At 34.5% G+C, this 19,964-nt stretch overlaps 1 protein-coding gene across 2 annotated transcripts in view; it reads right to left on the reverse strand.

Annotated features, from left to right (window-relative positions):
- Window positions 1–19,964, reverse strand: part of MIB1 (MIB E3 ubiquitin protein ligase 1) — a 119,022-nt gene that overhangs the window by 39,095 nt on the left and 59,963 nt on the right. For both annotated transcript variants that reach the window (XM_079943104.1, XM_079943105.1), the window contains exons 11-12: window positions 17,078–17,275; window positions 14,790–14,941 (exon numbers count right to left, since the gene is read on the reverse strand). In XM_079943104.1, coding sequence (XP_079799230.1) covers window positions 14,790–14,941; window positions 17,078–17,275 — 350 coding nt within the window. The remainder of the gene's footprint in view (window positions 1–14,789; window positions 14,942–17,077; window positions 17,276–19,964) is intronic.

The following is a 19,964-nucleotide window of genomic DNA, read 5'->3' on the forward strand; positions in this document are numbered from 1 at the left end:
AATGGTTCGTACAAAGCCTAGAGAAAGAATGAGAAAAATAATTTGTCAGTGTGTCACCAGCGTTATCTATAGAAAAAGCTCCCTGATGAGCAATCCCAGTATTCTAATTTACCCTCCAGTAGAATCAGGAGAATGCTATCAGTTTTCAGTCCACCGTCACATGCAAAGTCATCACAGGTTGATGGTACTGTCAATTAAGATCATCTAACCAGTTGTCTTGCTCACCAATCAATCTCCAATTTTAACTTAGCTTTTCATAGTAGATTTCTTTCTCCCCACTGCAGGGGAAAAAAATCTACTGATCAGATGGTGTAAGTACTACAATCCACTTAGCAATATTTCTTTCTGTAAACAGTAATTTGGCATTCTTTATTAGTGTTAATTAGTGTTAGTCATCTCTATGGACCAATAAAGCCAAGGTCCATACTCGGGCCCTGTGAAGCCTCAACTAAACACTCACACCCATAACAGCTCTATCTCATATCTCTAACTGAACAAATACCAACACTTCCATAGAAACCTCTGTAAAATACCATAAGATTGCTGTAAGAATTAAATGATATAATGTAGGTAAATGTTTTAGTAGAGTCTAAAATTCTTCAATATAATAGTGTTATTTTATTACAGTTCTAAGATTATAGAGTACACATAAAGTATAAAGTACACAGTACAAATTTCCCTTTTCTCCTTCCCAAGAATTCCTCCTGTATTCTTGATTTTGGTTATTCTTACCACCATTTAACCAGCCACCCAAGTCAGAAACTTGGGAATCATTCTAGACCCTTTCCTCCCTTCTTACTCCTGTGTTCAATTTGTTCTCTTGGTTTTCCCTTTTAAAACTAAACTATTCTTTCCCAGGGGCCCCAATATTCTTTATATAGGCTTTCATTACCTTTCCTCTGAACATCTGTAACAGCCCCCTTCCAAATCTATCCTCTATACCCCTTCCACACAAATCTAATCATTTCACAATTTTCACAAATTCAACATTATCAGCACTCAAATTAAAAAGGCTTCCTTTAGGGCTTCCCTGGTGGCGCAGTGGCTGAGAGTCCGCCTGCTGATGCAGGGGACCTGGGTTTGTGCCCCGGTTCAGGAAGATCCCCCATGCCGCGGAGCGGCTGGGCCCGTGAGCCATGGCCGCTGAGCCTGCGCGTCCGGAGCTTGTGCTCCGCAACGGGAGAGGCCACAACAGTGAGAGGCCCGCGTAAAAAAAAAAAAAAAAAAAAGGCTTCCTTTAAAATAACTAAATCTTTTTAAGATATGATTGGTCTCGATAAAATTTATTCTGATATATACTTTTTGTTCTAAGATACTTTTAAAAGAATATGAGACTAAACTTACTATTTTGTTGATAACTGAATTATAACAAAATCAACTCCTGATTAAATGGTTTAAGTTGTGATAAAATATTGCAGATAGCCCCAAATCAAAATTAATGTAAAAGTCAATGGTCAACTAGTCAGGAGTGGGTAAATTTTTGTTTTTGCTGTTTTTAAATAAACTTTTTATTTCAGAACCACTGTAGAGTTACAGAGAATTGTGAAGATACTGCAGAGAGTTCCTCACCTCTACTGTTAATATTGTACATTAGTATGGTACATTTGTTAATTAATGAACCAGCACTGACTGCTATTAACTACTTCATTCCAACTTCCTTAGTTTTATTTCATGTTCTTTTTCTGCCCCAGAATACCACATTACATTTAGTTGTCATGGCTCCTTAGGCTCCCCTTGGCTGTGACAGTTTCTTAGACTTTCCTTGTTTTTGATGATGTTGACAATGTTGAGGAGTACTAATCAGTTATTTTGTAGACTGTCCCTCAGGTGGAATTTGTCTGGTGTTTTCCCATGATTACACTGGGGTTATGAGTTTTGAAGAAGAAGGTCTCAAAGGTAGTGCCTCTTCATCACGTCACATCAAGGGTACACGCTATAAACATGACTTATCACTGTCGATGTTAACCTTGATCATCTGGCTGAGGTAGTGTTTGTGAGGTTTCTCCATCACAGAATTACTCTTTTTCCCCTTTTCTATACTATAGAACACTAAAATATACCACATACTCTTTGGAAAGAAGTCACTATGCGCAGCCTAAACTTGAGTGGAAAGTTATGCTCCACTTCCTTGAAGGTGGAATATCCACATAAATTATTTAGAATTCTTCTACACTGGAGATTTGAGGTAGATTAATTTTAACAGAGACCTATAACCCTCTCATCTTAATTAGAAAGCTGCTAATTAATGTTCATTCCTGATCTTCCCCCCACAAAAAGCAAACAAACACAAACAAATAATATGATGCCTCAAGAAAAAAGCCAATCTTTGGGCCTAGCCTGCAAGATGAGTTAAGAAAAAAACAGAATAGCCCCTGGTCCCCTCACCCTCATGTCCAGAGCAGCTCTGAGGGGTCTGTCTCCTTTCTTCTCATGGGGTAGACAATCTGAGGAACCCACAATATAACCAAAGGTCAGCTGTTCCCCACAGAACCTTAGTTAATTAAGAGGATTCTGTTGTTAGGTTGCAAGAACTGAGGCCCATAGAGTTGCCGGGATAAGGGTGTTACAGCTCAATAAATCAATAATTATACTAAGCCAATAGACTCTCACTTGTGGAGCACAGTATGAGATTTGAAGATACTTTCCCTAACGTTCAAACACTCTTCTTTATTTCTCAGTCTGGTTGTTTTCCAAAGGTTAAGGACATGGATAATTTAAGGATAAGATCTTACTACCAGTTAGGCAGGCATTTGTGAATACTGCCAAAGAAGCATTAAGTTCCGGAACAACTAATAGTGGTGCCTAGCATAATCCCTGGCACATGGTAATACTCAAACGTTTGCTGAATGATGAACAAATGAGTTCTAAGAAGCAGAGGGGACAAGCAGCTGTCTGCATGGTATGTAACAGTCAAATGGCGCTGGGTCCATTTTTAGGACCTGCCATGCTTTGCAATCTTTCTTCAGAGATGGGCAACATTTTTCCAAATAAACCACAGTAGCTAAACTGAGGAGGCCTTACATATTAGTATTACTTAATGTAAAAAGACATTAGAACGGCACAACAGCACATATTAGGTGTTCAAAAAATGCTTGCTGAGTTAAAGAACAACCCCTCAAATATAGTTTAAGCATGTTAGTCCAGAATCCATAAAGAAACTTAATAAAAAAGTTGATGAATCCCAAGTAGAAGTTCTGTAGGGCATGCTAAAACCATGTTAGAATGTAACGGTCTGAATACATTTTTATTCAATACACACCCCTACCTAAATGGATGGAGACAAGAAGTCTAGGAGGGTATATACCAAAATGCTATCTGTGATCATCACTTTAGTAAATGAGTATGGGTAATTTTTATTTTCTTTCATCTATTTATAGTGATAGACATGACTCAAATGTTTTTTAATTCTTTTTTTTTGGTGTGCTTTAATTTTCTTCCCACAAACTCTTTTTTGACAGACAGTAATTAAAAGGTTCATTAATTTAGCTTAAATTCATTAACTAGGAATTTGGTAATGTAGTAGAATTTAGCTCAAAATGAGAGACATATGCAATGACAATGCAGCCTACGGGAGAGCTATACGGGTGAGTACTCGATTGTTCCTAAAATAAGACAACCAAAATGATCTCTTCTATGATGTAAGGCAGGGAAGCGTAGTTTACTTATCTTTATACCCGCTTTGTGCACCCAGTATTAGGTGCTCAAAGTTTAGCTGAATGGAACAAAAGAAGAAACAATCAAATGAACAACCATCTTTCTGAGCAAGAATGCTCACCATGCTACATTTTTGGTTTATGTTCCAGTCCCCAAGAGTCCATTCCCTAACTACTTGCATTTTCAGAAACCAGAGCAACAGCAGGCACAGTGGTGAAGATCTCAGTCTGAAGCCAAACTACCTGAGCTCACATTCTGGCACCAGCAAACTGAAGAGCTAATGACTTGAGCAGGTTACTTACCTTCTGTGCCTCAGTTTCCTCATCTATAAAATGTGAGAAGAATCACAAATCCTATTTCATAGGATCGTTATGAAAATTTTAAAGGGCTTAGAAGAGTACCTGGACCTTCATACACTATATGAGTGTTTGCTTGGAGGGGGGGTACTTTTACTGCTACAAAATGGTCAGCAAATATGGGGTAATTTAGAAACCCGAAAATTAACCTATCTTAACACTCTGAGATGTGTCATCTTATCACAATGTGTCTAAAATTATTTCAATATCTAGAAAAGCTGACTCTTTAAAACTGCCAGATATCTACAGAAGCATTCTTTATGTCACTGTTTTAAAATAGCCATCCAAAAAAATTAAACTGCTATGTTATTAAATGCTAAAGACAAAAAGAATGTCGAGGACAAATTTCCCTTCTAGGAGAACAAGCTCAGAAAACTGATAACCGTTTTTCTTGATTCTTAACTGAATCGATACTTAAGAGACTATATTTGAATTAAGAACAAGGTATAGTTGGTTTCTCTTGGGCATTCTTAGGTTTGTAAGATCTTAAATTGTATCTCCATAGGTTTGTGGAATTTGATGTTATATTTTTTTCTCCTTGGCTAAAAAATAAACTTCAATATTAAAATTTATGGTAAATATGCCATTAAATTTATAGCAAAAGTATTTTTCCTCTGCAACATACACTATGTGGCAAAGTTACATATAGGTTAATGACTATTTAAGTCTGCAGTAAAGTGTGTCATGATCATGCCTACATGCTATTTCAGAAAATAAAAGTGGAATGGCAATGTAGAAGGGAGGAAAAAACCACTTCATATTTGAGCATAAAATAAAATTTAACTAATGCATTTTAATAGTTATATAAGTATATATAGTTTCAATACAGAAGTACACAATTACTCAAAAGCATTCCAGACACTGTTTCTCACCTAAGTACTACAAAACAATTTACTCAAATTGACAATGAATTAAAAGTTTTAAGTAGCATTTCCAAGATTTCATTTACACATTACTCCTTTCTTCCTTAGTGATCTCTCTCCACCCTCAATATATAGGTTCTACTTACCATTTTTACGAATTTGCCATTCAAATATTATTTATTAAATTTAAAAAGAGTGTATAGCAACAATTAGCTCTAAAAGGTAACATTACAAAATCCCTTCAGGCCTTTAGCTGTATAAAATATCATTATCCTGATTTTTTACCAATAAAAAAATCAGGTCATGAAACATATTTTGGCAGCAGAGGGATTTTACTTGTTCCATATCTGTCTAAAGACTGTCTTGCTACTAACCAGGGTAATATTTTTCCTCTTTCTTTTTTTCTCTGCAGTGCATCTAAGTTTAGTGACAGCCGCATCAGGCTTTCCTAGTCTCAGCGCAAGCTCAGTGAAAATCTGGGATGTGTAAGTGGAAACATGAGAGACCGCTTTATTTGGCAGTGCTTTGGGAAAAAAAAAAAAGGCAGGACAAATGGCAAGGCAGTGTTTGGACCGCAGGATGAACAATCAATAGGCAGAAAGCAAGATAGAGGCTTCCTCAGCTTCTGGATCGACAATCGACAGCTGAGAGACTATTTTTTGCTATGGTTGACTAAATATGGTCAGGGAAGAGAGAGGCACAAGAGAGTCTGTTTGCCTGGGAGTGCATGTTTCAAATGCTTAGCTGCCTATAAAGCTGTAACAGTTCAGCCTGTGGCCACTGAGGGAAGAATATAAGTTAACCTTTGTAGTGACCATGTGGAAGTCCTGACCTTGCTTGCAGACTTGACCTCGGGATATGACAAGGTAGCTTCAATACAGATCTACCATTTAATCCTGGAAACTAAAACAAACAAAAAAAATCTCACAGCAAGAAAGATGCAGAATATTTCCTCAGAAGTCAGAAGACCCCAATGTATTCTGGTGCGCAAAGAAAACAGGGTGAATGTCTACAGTTACTTGGGGGGAGCAAGGTGTGTTTTGGTTTTTGTTGGGTTTTTATGTCTTTTTTAGATTATAAAATTAACCTCCTCTGCAACTTTTTCCCCAATTCTGAAGCATTCCATCTGAGAAATAAGTGAGGTTCATTTTCTTGGCTGTTGTAGCAACCTTCCTCCGTAGCTTAACTTTCTGTCCAGCAGATACAAGGTGCTTATAACTGTGCAATACTAGTAATACGACATTCCAAATCAAATGGCCAACGCTGATTCAATTTTACTGTAGTTTTTTTTCTTTTCCCTTAAGCATAAGGGAAGGGAGAGGGAAAAGATGGCTGACTTATTTTTGTTTGTTCATTTGTTTTTCAAATTTATCTTAAAAGGTGAGGTTCTGTGTTCACTGTTTCTTCCCCCTTACTTCACCCGGCTCATGAAAAGAAGCGCTAATTCAGCAAATAGAGTGAAGAAACAATCAAGATGAGATGGCTGCTGCTGATGTGACTCTCTAGGTCTTTATCTCTCTTCCTGCTGCTAACGCTGCATGACACTAAGCTTACAGGTAACACAGCACCATAGGCCTGTACTTTTAAGGATGCTTATGACTTTCTGCATGCTTACCTATTACTGACTCGATACATGTTTTTATTGTTAGATTAAATTCTATCTGGGCACAGCCTAGTTTCACAGTTCAAGTAGAGAGCTTATGTAGTAATAAAAAGGAACGCTGTTAAATATCATGACAGGTAACCCTTGATCTCAAACTTGTACAAATCCATTCCTGTCATTTACGTTATTAAAGAGTTCGTTTTTATTGTTTCAGATTAAATGGTAGTTTTGCATCCCTAGTAAAACACATCCTGCTTCCAAAGTATACTACCGTTTAAAAACTATTAACTATTTCAAGGTTTAGTCAACCAAGATACTTGGTAGATCACAAAATACTTTTTAATGCCAACTCTAATAGTTGGGCACAAAAATAAATCAGAATGTGCATGGTGAAATTCTAACTCTGCATTGCTGAAACTGCTGTAGTACTGGGCTATCTGCTGCTACATTCTGATTTGCTCTCTCTAAGCTGCACTAGCTTTTTATCACAGGCTGCAGAAATTCTACTTTCTGTGTCTTTTCTTCCCTTCCTTTCTCAAATAGGAAAATTTCTCATGGTTTTCTTTTAAATTAACCTTTTAATACCACAATAATAAAAGGCAACTCACCAATTACAATTTCTTTTCATGCTCAATGATCAAGCTAAAACTCAACTGCTCATAGGCTAATACCTTTCGGCTGTTTTTAAGTGAGACTTTGGACAGTACTGTTCTGGTACTTATCCTTTATATTAAAAAAAAAATCAAAGAATCAAAACAACTCAATTCACCAAAATTAGATATTAATTCATCTATCTAAATTTATATTTAACCCAAAAGGAGCACCAAAGTGCAAAATTCAGGTAAGTAACTAATAAAAAGAAAGGAACAACAAAGACGTTTTCAAATGATCATGAGTTCTTATCTATGACCTTAAAAAAACTAACAAAAAAAATCATCATCTTTAAAAATTCAGTTCATTCACACCCTAAAAAGATCGGGTTTTTCTCCTTGTCTTTTCAACTTTAGAGTTAATATCAGAAGTACTAATTGGCTGTTAAGTTTTTAATAAGACATTTAGTTTGTAAAAAGAATTTGCACCAAATTAATTATTGTCTACTTGTAGGATCTAGAAGCAAACTACAAAACAAGAAGAAATTTCCTCTGAAGACTATGAAGAAACACTAGGCTGATCTTACCAATATCTGAAATACACTCTGTAAATCCCCACTGGTACTATGGATCTCTTGCAGAACCAAACCAGGACAAAGTTCAACAGATAACTGGTCAAAGTTTAAAAGTGTATGTCCACCAAAAACAAGGAACCATGAATGGCACTAATGCCATGCCTCAGGTAAATTTGTTATAAAGTTTAGTCTTTGATAGTCTCTGCAAATGATCTACCATTTCTCTCCATCAGTAAGCTGAATGTTTTACTAACAAATGGGAAAATAAAACATTTCGTGTTTTTACAGCTAACAACTTAGTAATACCTACTCAGAGTACATACTTCTTTATGTACCCATATGAACATACAATGCTATGGAATGTAAAGAAGTATGTATTTTTGGTAGGCAATAAACCGCCAAGAGGGAACTAGAATGCAGCTATGTGAATGACCTTCATATGGTAAATTAACCTAATATCAAAGAGATGACCTTTGGCAATACTAACACCAGAAAAATGTACCTACTACTTACAGATGGAAACTAAATGTTGCTAAGATTTATATTCTGTGAAGAAAAAAAGTTTTACTGAAGTAGATTTAAAATTATCATGAAATTCCTTTTAAATATTTTAAGTTATGCATACATTTTACATTTTTTAAATTAAGTTTCACATGATTAAAATTTGAATACAAAAAAGAGTATTACTAGTACAAAACAATGAGGGATACACATGACCTATTTTCTGTCTCCACAATTTGACATTAATTTAAATTAATATCATATTAGTAGTGTTGATTGATTTAACAGAAGCCAACTTCATTTGCATTTCAACAGCTCTTCTTCATATTTTGATAAATTTATAATTTAATAATATTAGAGGAATTTCTGAAGCAAGTTTTGCTGTTTTAGGTTTTCTTTTTGAAAGCTATAGACATAGTTATGATTTTAAAAGGCTATCTTTCAAGTAAAATTCTGCTCTCAAAAGAAAAAAAACTGGTCCTTGTCCTTCTCCCTAATCCAGTCTCCACTTGCAATGCTGTGTAAGTACTTAGAATGAATCAAGACATAAGATTTATTCATAAAAAATGACAAAATTCTGGGAAGTAGCTGTAAGTCAACAGGGCACATTGGTCACAGACTGCCAAATATTTAAAATAAATTAATTTATTATCTATATTATCCTTGAATTTGCTTTCTCCAAAGAGGGCACATAAAATGAAAACACTATAGTCAAGAAACCAATTTATACAGAAAGAATAACCATCTTTTATTAGTACTATGCAATTATAATTCAATTTTTTATAAATATCATAGACCTACTCTTTATAGTATGTTAGATAATTAAAATACTTTTTTGTATTTTATATAAAATTTATTTTGTACTATATTTATATACTAATAAATTATACATGATATAGCTCTTAGCAACAATTTATAAGTAGTACCTACTTTAAGCTACTATAATAGACTTTGAAAAAATAAATACTAATATTCATATATTCTAATCATTTCTTACTAAAAGTTTTATTTTGACTGGAGTATTCAGACATGTATTACATGTATAAATTTTTTGTGTCACAGTTGAATAGAAATGGCTATAAGGTTATCCAATTTTCTGTTTAATAAGACAACAAGATAATTGTCAAAAGATGATTTTCATTTTATCGGCAGATTATAAAGAATGAGAGCATGACTATTAGATATGGTAGCATATAAATTACTGAATATTTATTGGAAGTTACAAAAAGTTCATAATTTTAAAATTCCACATTTTCAAAGAAAAAATCAGTTCAAAGCTTAACTCACTCAAGAATAGCCCTTCTTTCTGATCATCTACAAAGAGAATGGCAAAGCTGCATATTCCATTTGTTAAGTTTAATTATACATGCCCTAAATACCAAAAACTGACAATATATACCTCAAAAATAGAGGTTCCTCTATAAAACTACTCAAAGGGTATTACTACACCCATGTTTTATAATAAACAATTATATTCCTCATTCTATAGGTATAAATGTTTTTAATAATTATTTTAAAACATTCCAGCAACTAAGAATCTCGTTGCTACAATATTAAGAGTATATAATCCCTAGAAAATAAAATGATAGCATCTGTTGTTATTCATTTGAAAAAGTAAAATTATACACTGATTCTAGTGCTTACAAGTTTAACTTAACATACCTAAGAGTATTTTCAATCACTCTAAAATGTCACATCTATCACTTAGATCAGCTGTTCATTTTTAACTGAGTACATATTAAACTCTGGGCATCTGCTGACACTGGTGTAACTCAAACATTTCAACTGTCTCGCTGACAGGGATAACAGATGCTGACATTATCAAATGCTGTACTATTTTTTTTCCACGGCCTCTCCTTGCCCTGATATGGCCAGTATATGAAACTGAACTGCCATCCAAAAGCACACTTGAGTAACTGGATCTGCTAAACGGCTCCCATATAACTAGTAAAAATAGAAGCCAGTTTTATTACTATCATCAGCACTGAAGTCCACGCAATTTAACACCTGTTTCATTTCTATTAGAATAAATGATGGAAATAATTGTAGTCACATTAATTTCACCCGCAGCACAATACTCATCAACCAACAGATGGAGAATATACTTAATATGAGAATTGTTTGAATATTGCCTGAATTAGTGTTGACCTTCTCCCAGTTTGGTTCAAAACAGATAACTATTTCTTTACTCTATATTTCACTGAGAGCACTTATAGGCAAACTATAAATTGCTCAAACTTTTATTTCAAGCAAGTATTTTCAAAAGACATCCCTTCCCAATACTGAAATCCCCTTATAACAAAAATTTGTTCTACTGAGTTTTAATGGTAGTTTTAATACTCAAATTCATGATTATTACTAACCACAAGTCAATGTATTATTAAGCTGATAATGAGAAGTAACTAGGCAAGCTGTACCCAAAATGACAGAGAATTCAGTCAAGGAACTAGACCTTTAAAAGGGTTAAATTATTAACCTATGATTAGTAACACTACATAAGCAAAAAGAAAGAAAAATAAGCTATCATGCATGGCAATTCCTTCCAACACAAGTCTAAGCAATACACCGAATATACGTGTCATCTATTTATAAACCAAAACGCAGAGGTACTTTCTTAAGGCTACTCATTCCTCCACCCCGTCAGCAACTTGCTGTTAGTCCTTAAGTATAATATTTAAAAAAGCAGCGGCAGTAGAAAAGTATGACTAAGCAGTGCTCTTCCCTAACCTATTTCGCTTACTTATTTGGTTTACTGCCCAAGGATAAATAGATAAAATTACTCTGATACACATCAAGATCTATTTGCTCTTTTACATGGTGTGGGTTTTGAAACAGGTCACTGTCTGAATTTAAGAACTAAGCAAAAGTGCTAAAAATAAAGATGTACATTGATAACTCCTTAATGCACTAAAGACGTGTTAAAGGGTAAAGATTTCTGCACGACTAGAGTAGGAAATAGTAGGAAAAGTGCCTTCAAAACATAAAGTTTTACATTCAATGGATGAAATACTGATATGAGAATCTCTTAACATTTGTGGAAGGAACATAACCATAATTTTTTAAATAAAAAACATTTTAACTGTTCTGGGTCCCAAACTAGCGGCACTGCAATGCTTTGCTAGAGCTGGTAAAATGGAACCAAATCGCCTCTTCAATGGATTTGGTCCCCTTCAACCAGCTGTAGCTATGCATTGATTACTACAGGACAGCCAGCGTTTTCATTTATCAATATCAATCACATCAACTAATTTCAACTTATTTAAATTACTCAGATTGTGGTTTAAATCAAATAATTTGTTACTGTTAATTCTACTTGGAAGAGTCATAATGGTAAATAATGTTTATAAACAGCTTTATGAAAAATGTGTGGATGACATAAGGCTTTCAAATAAAATTATTTTATTCATTTATGGTCTCTTGGTATTAAATTTCTTATCCTTCAGAAAAGAAATGGTATTGAAATGTAGACTATGCCACACAATTCTAAAAAAACAAAACTTCCTTCAAAGGAAGAAAGTATCTGGGAAGGTCACCTGAAACCATAACAGGAATGTCACAGTGTGGGCACGTACATTTTTATATTAAAGAAAAATGTAACATTATATAAAATAAAACTCCAGAAATGTTGAGTCACTACCTTCCATATGATTAGCATTTAATTTTACTGCTATTTAATAGAACATTGATAGGTAAGGTGGAAAAGGAGATGATGACACTGCAGAGAATCTTATAGACAGACTTAAACAGAAGGTATCTAATTCTTCTGACCCTGAACCAAAAGACTTTAATCCTCAAAAAAGAAACAAAATACTAATAAGCATTGCTACCTTTTTACTTATGTAGATATTTCACCTCTCCAAACATGTTTCCTCAGTTGTAAAATGAGAAGACTTTTTTTTTTCTAATTCTGAGTTAAAATGGTTTCTTCTGTCTTAAAACATCACTGGTCAGTACCAGGATAGAAAAGCCAATTTTAAGAGTATGAAACTTGATATAGAAAAAAAGAACTCAAAACAACCCAAGTTACAATTACAACCAATATATAACTTGTGTTATCTTCTGATATGCTTTTGTGTCCAATTAAAATCACACTTTATTGGGCAATATACAGTCAAAACTGCATAAAATGTCTTAAGGAAACAGGAATAAAGAAGTGTGTACCTTTAACTAAAGCACCACTTTGTTGTAGAATGGAAGTTTTTTTTCCTTTCTTTTTTGTGTCACCTGACACCAATTATCTGGTTGGAGGAGTCACTGTTATAAATTTCCAGAGGAATTCTCAAGAATTAAAGAAACAGAAGTAGTATTTTTTTTCCTCCTTGTATAGGCTCAACATTATTAAATATACTATGCCTATTCTCAATAAAGTTAAACAATTCAAAATATTTAAAAGTTACTTCCTAAACACTTTAATTTTCAGTCTATCTTAAACTTTATAACTTAAAAATATTATAACCTAAATTAAATTCCCTCAATAAAATCTCTTTTTGACCATCCTAATTTGAAATAATTGCTTTGTTTCAACTCTTGACCGTTTCTCTACAGAATTTATATTTTAATTGATCATATACTCCTGTGATATCTAACACTGTCCTGACTGTCAAATTAAGGCTAACATGTATTGAGTCCCCAGTATAGTCAAGGCATTACAGGAGATACACAGATAAATATTTGTGCCCACAATTTTAACAGAAAGAAACATAAAAATGCACATACTAAGCGACAGCACAAAGCAGATTATAAGTGCAACAAAACAAAAACACAGAACAAGGAAGTATAGAGCAAACAGAAAATAACTTCAGTGATGATACATAGGAGCTCTGGAAGAGAGCTGGTTAAGAAAAAGAAGGGATAAGGGCATCTTAATGAAAGAAAATGCTGAATAAATGAAGGAAGAGAGCAGACAATTTTAGGGAGAGAGAGTAGTATAATGTAGCTGAAGGGCAAGTTGGGCAGAGGGATTTTAATCAGCAGGAGATAAAGTTAGAAAGACAGGCTCATGAAGCACAAGAAGTGAGCTTGATATATTAATACATTCTTAGTTAAATCATTCACTGTCCACGTGTTCCAGTCTTGCCTCACATACAGACCGTAATACACAGAAAATAATATGAAGTGGCTAAGATCAGTGAATCTAAAGTCAAATAGACCTTGCTCAAGTTCCAACTGTTCCACTAGTCGGCTGCATGATCTTGAATAAGTAAATTCATCTCTTTATAAGCCCCATATGCTTCATCTATAAAATGAGGATATTAACACCTGCTTCAAAAAGCTGTTCAAAGGACTGAAATGAGATAATGCATATATACTACTAGTGGCCAGGCATGTGGTAAATGCTGTCATTATCATCTTTTATTTGAAAGGCAGGGAACATATAATACTACTGTGTCTCCTTTACAGTGCCAACGTATGAAGTGTTCAAATATTTGTAATTTGAAAAAACAAATCAAGATATAACCTAAAACACTGTCATTTATTTCATCCTAGATTATACACCAATTGTTACAGCTACCAATCACAATCAAATCCTTTTGTTCTCTGTGCTCACCCTCTAGTGGTGATCCTAAGAAGCTAAAAAAGAACAAAAAAAAATGTAAAAGGAAACATGATGTAAAAAGGCAATATACATCATGAATAAGAATTCATGGTGTTTATAGTTAAAAATACTGCATTGTACATTTGAAAGCTGCTAAGAGAATAGGTCTTAAAAGTTGTCACCACAAGAAAAAAAAATTGGAACTATGCGTGGTGATGGATGTTAACTAGACTTACTGTGGCGATCACTTCACAATATATACAAATATCAAATCGTTATTTTGTAACACCTGATACTAATATAATGTTATATGTCAACTATATCTCAATTTTTTTTAATTTAGGGTAGATTAAATTATGAAAATAAACTTCTAAGTAAATATCTCCCTCAGTCAATATACATGGGCTTGATTCAACTATAAACAGAAGACATCTAATGTAGAATTTTCTAAAATGCTTCTCAAGGTAAAGTTGTTCCAAAAAATTCACTCATAGAAAGTTCTAGGTTAAGCAAAGCTAATAACCATTTTCCTTTTCTGTGAGACTTCACAGATCCTTTATGAATTCTATGACTTCCCAAAAGTCTTTCTCGAGCTTTAACCAGCAAGCACTTTTTTCAGTAGACCACCTATTACTATAACAATGATTGGAGGACCTCTATACTAGAAGTTTATAGGTAATTATATTATTAAAAAGAAATCAGGTAACTTAATAAATGTTATTTAGCCACAAGTTTAAAAAAATAATTACCATGCAAATAAATAACATGGGGCTAGAGGACACCTGAGAATAATCTTGAAGAAACATAAATCTCCAAATGGAATGCATTTTAATTAAATCTTTAGAATATAAGCAAGTATTCCTGATACTTTATATCCATATTTAATATATATTTAAATAGTCATTTCATAATACTTGTATTAGTTTAACCAAAAAAAAAACCATATAAAACTGATCTATTTAATGAAGTTCATAACGTCCACAGACCTTAAAACAATTTAAAACATTAAAGTAAACCAAAATTATTTCCTCATAAGTATCAGAAAAAGAGAACCAGCAACAGGAAAATATTTTAAAATTGCATATAAAATAGTAAAACGTGACATCTTTACCTGGGATTTCCTCTTAGTGCAGCATGGTGTAGAGCATTAAATCCATTATTATTTGTAATGGTAACATCTGCTCCAGCTTCCAGAAGAACTGCCAGGATATCATCACGTTTCTTACTTATTGCATCATGAAGAGGGGTATCACCTTCAGAATCCTTTTTTTTAAAAAAAAGTTTAAACAGACTTTCATTAGTTCTTTTTCAATTAATCATTATATGTAATGTTAATACTTACAATGAACTACTGAACAAAGAAACAAAAGCAGAAGCCATATCCTACAACCCGTTAATAAAACATGCTGTGTGTTAAATTTTAAAATGCAGGCAAGAAATATTAGCCTCATTATAGTAAAGAAATTCCTACTCAGTCTAGATGGAAAAGACAATAAACATGCTGTAGCTTTCCAAAGAAAATAAAAAAGAAAATCAAAGAAGTACCCTCAAATATAGTTTAGCAAATAACAAAATTTAATGAGGTGGAAAAGCTGCCCCCCACCGCAATTCATTAGCTTACAATGGCCTGCTATACCACATTCCTACCATTAATTGTTATACTCTAAAATTCCACACCAAACCTACACCAGTCTTGGGAGTCCCATAGTAATGAATTTAAAGTCAGTGGTTATCAACCTTGGCTGCACTTTAGAATCTGTGGGGAGTTCTTAAAAAATCCCAATACCCAGGCTGTTCTTCAGACCAACTAAGCCAGAATCTCTGGGGGTGAAAGCCAGGCATCAATAGTTTTTCAGAGCTCCCCAGATGATTATGTTGTGCAGTCACAGTTGAGAATCATTAATCCAAATGTTTTCAAAGGGTAGGAAAGTGGCTAGTTAACTCAAAGTGAAGACAAATGAAAAAGAAAATCTGACGTCTCAGTCTACCTTTTTCTCAAGGTACTTTTTTCATTAATCAATGATTTAGCAATAAGTTGTTATTCACTATCAGTCATTTGGATAAATGGGTAATTTAGACCTTTTTCATATCATAGTCATAAATACTATTCTCAGTAAAGCCATATATAGCCTATCCTACGGCATATACCACAGATGCCAAATCCAGTCTTCCACCTATTTTTGTAAATAGTTTTACTGGAACACAGCCACACACATCCATTTATGTACTATCTACAGCAGCTTTCAGGCTACAATGGCAGTGTTGGACAGTTGTGATAGAAATCATATGAAAGCCTAAAATATCATCCGGCCCATTACATAAAAAGTTTGCCAATCTCTGGTGATATATTCATCCACACACATAAAAAAATCCCAATACAAGTTCAATCCAACAATCCAACTTCTATCCGCCTATCTGGTGGCACTAAAAATTCACAGTCTCCAACTTGAGATGGGCTCTTAACATGGCTGGCATAAGCTTCTACAGGTCCTCATCTATCCTGCCTTCTGTTCCCCACAGTAGCTATTCCAAACCTTCATCATTCTTCTCAATCACCCTTTCTACACCTACCAATCCCCACTCACTCTCAACAGATAAGTCTGCCTCCCATCCAAGACAAAAAAAGTTAGCAGGTATAAATTCCCACTCCTTCAACAGATTAACTCCCCTCAATTCCTCCCCCTATCCTCCAATCCAGCCATCCACTCAGAAGCTGTCGGTTCTCGACTCCATCAGTTCCAAAATGGATATACCTCAGAAATATCAGTCCGTAGTAACCATCTAGCTAAACAAAATCTCTGATTCTTTCAGTTCTTCTCAAACCCTCAGTCCCATTACTCTGGTTCTTCTGCTTCATTACTTCTCTGAGATCTATCCAATTTAATTCACCTGGTTGCCAAAACTTCAGATGGGAAGAATCATTCCTTAGGTGACTCTTCAAAAATTAGGTCCTACTACAAATCAATCCTAAAACCCTATATATTTTTTCCAAATCAGAAAATCTTCCAAGACTGGATTAATGACTAGACCCAGACTCTAAGATAAATTAAGCTACAATTAAAATACTTTTGATACCTCTGAAGTAACTATAATGAAATGGTGAAGCTCACTATCATGATCAATAAAGTTAAATCAAATCAACTCAGAGCCGATATTTTCACAAGTCCCCATCCCCAACTCCCCCAAACAAAATCGATTTACTGACACTTTCTTAAAAAAGGCTTTTCTAAGAAGGAATAACTGCCAATTTTATGACAGTCTACACCTTCAGTATCATTTACTATGATCGATCATACAAAAAAGAACTGAAAACAAAAGAATGCTTACCACAAAACCTAGTACTTCCATTTAATAGAATCCTAGCAATACCTGCAGAATATATTCCTTTAAAGGTTTTACCTGAAGACTGGGATGACAGCCGAAGTCCAATAAAGTCTTCACCACTTGAAGGTGACCTTTATTGACAGCAATATGAAGTGGTGTCTGCCGGCGCTTGTTTCGTGCATTCAGATCAGCGCTGCCTCGGTGCAGCACTTCTATAACAGCACCTTCATCTCCAAAAGCTGCATGGTGAACAGCTCTATCTCCATCTTTATCCTAAACAGCAGCATTTAAATCTGAGTCAGTGAATATTTTAGAAAGAAAAATAAAACTCGAAGCTATAATAATTCATTAAGAACCATATTAATGTGAGAAAAGGAAACAGAAAACAGAATGGAGCCAACAAAATAACTAGAAATTCGCTTGAATCGTGATTAACTCCAAAGATAAATGATGATCTGGATCATTATATCATGCACACATATACCAGACCAATAGTTATATCAGAAGTAGCTTGATTCTTCAGTACTCCTAATTTATCAGCCATGATGGTAAACCAACATTAGAAAATGTTAAATCACGACACAACTATATGAAGTTTTTTTCATTTAAAAAAATGTTACACAGATTTTTTAATAACATAAAAATTACGCTAGCGATTGAGTAATTAAAAAAAAAAAGAATGAATGCCAAACAGTATGATCTCAACTAGCTTTCTTTTTTTTTTTTTTTTTTTTTTTTGCGGTACGTAGGCCTCTCACTGCTGTGGCCTTTCCCGTTGCGGAGCGCAGGCTCAGCAGCCATGGCCCACGGGCCCAGCCACTCCGCGGCACGTGGGATCCTCCCAGACCGGGGCACAAACCTGCATCCCCTGCATCGGCAGGCGGACTCTCAATCACTGCACCACCAGGGAAGCCCTGATCTCAACTAGCTTTAAGGGAGAGAAATATATCAACATGTTAACATTGGTTATCTCTGGCTGGTGAGCATACACTTTTCTGTATATTTAAGAACAGAAAAAAATTAAGTATTTCATTTAAAGATAAAAATGAAACATAAACAAGTACAATTCTATACATCCAAAATTCCAAAACTATTTCAGAGGAATCCAGTAGCAATGCCTCACCTTCTGCTGGCATATTTCTGAGGAGACGAGAGGTAGAAAAAGACCCAACTGCTTTAATTTTTTTCAAATGCAAGAAACTGCTTTAAAAAGAAAATGCTTGTACTACACCATAAAGATAATAAACACAGTCCATACCAAAAAGAGTCTCATTACCTTGCTAGATGCAGATGGAAAAGGATATTATAAGGGTATTGTCTTTATTCCATACACATCTCAAATTTTAACACCCAGATGTAAGCATACTCTCAGACTTTCTCCAACCCATGGTAGCCCCTGGTGGACTCTAGTTTTTGCAAGTGGTTTGAAACTCCACATGGCACTCGAGCTTATCTGAACTACTTTTCAAAGATAACACAGATAAATACCGCTGTGGTTAAATATATTTAAAACAAATAAACAAAACAGTTGCTGAATTCAAAACAGTTTATGGTCTTTGCATATTTTCTCAAACAGATACTAAAAGTAAAAAGTAGAAGTCCATGACGACTTGACAACCATTCTTGAAAAGGTAGGAATCCAAGACTCAGGAGTACTTCTACCTTACTAACATTCCAGCTAAACAAGGTTAGGAGTTTTTGTTACCTCTTAACATTAAGCATAAAGGAACTGGCAAACTACCACAGGAAAGATTTAAGATTCAACTCTTGCTCCTCTGAGTAGCATTATATTTAAACATTCCAGAAAAACAAGCTTCTTACAAAAAAAAATATGTTTGTGTGTATGTATTGTTAACCTCTCTAGTAACACATTTCAGCATTCAGAATCTTAGATGTAAGATCTTCCTAACCTCCAATCTGGATTTCTTTTCTGTTATAATTTTTAAGCCTATCTAGTGGTACTCGTACCATTAAAAATGGGAATCCACTAACACTCACTGAATAAAAACAGGAACTATTTATGAAGTGTACCACATATTTATGATTGTTAGAAAACTGCTACCGAAACACTTTTGTGCAGGTTCCGTCAACAATTTGTTTACATTAAAAAAAAAAACCTTAAAATCCAAATATATGTCAAAGGGAAATACACAAGGAAAGTTTAAAGATTTTGTAAAATACATATACACACTAGAAAACAACAATTCATTTCCAGATTTTTATTCTAAATTAGAAAATCTCAGTTGAACAAAGACCTTAACTTACAGGTTTTGTTGCTTTCTTCCGAATTTATCTTAAATATTCCAAAAAACCTCAAACATTGAGGTCATTATCCTGTCTTTGATACTGCCAACAAACGAGATGTTGAGGGACAACACAGTAGCTCACTCCCAAACGGTTACCTAAAAAGATCTGCAAAGGGGCCTCAAATTAAATCTTAAACTGATCTTGGTTCTTTCTATCCTCCTGCTCCTCTGTTTCCTCTCAGCCTCCAAAACCTCCTCTTGCTCCACTCTTCCCTTAGCTGATATATCCACAGACTGTACAGTCAACAAAATCAGGATCTGTAGGTCATGCTCACCTACTTCCTTTCCCTGAACCCCTAGGTCAAACACCAAATTCTATGGCTATCTATTCTCTCTTGTCCAATTCTACAGCTAATTAATTCAGACCTTCCTTCATTCTCATTCACTTGACCTACTGCCACAGCTCACCCAGCATTCTTACCCCAATCTATTCTTCACACAAGAAACAGAATTCTCTTTGTAAAACACAGAATTTATGTTTAAAACTCTTTAATGTAACACCATTATATAAAGAACAAACCTCTTTTAAAGCCTACTTCTGTGGACCATTCCAGACTCATCTGCTGCCATGTTCCCTCATATATAAAACTAACTTACCAACTTACTTCACCCCATATGTTCATGTGCTGCTCTCAGACTTCAATGCTCTTATTCAT

Source organism: Stenella coeruleoalba, assembly GCF_951394435.1.
Source record: "Stenella coeruleoalba genome assembly, chromosome: 14".
Classification (NCBI taxonomy): Eukaryota; Metazoa; Chordata; class Mammalia; order Artiodactyla; family Delphinidae; genus Stenella; species Stenella coeruleoalba.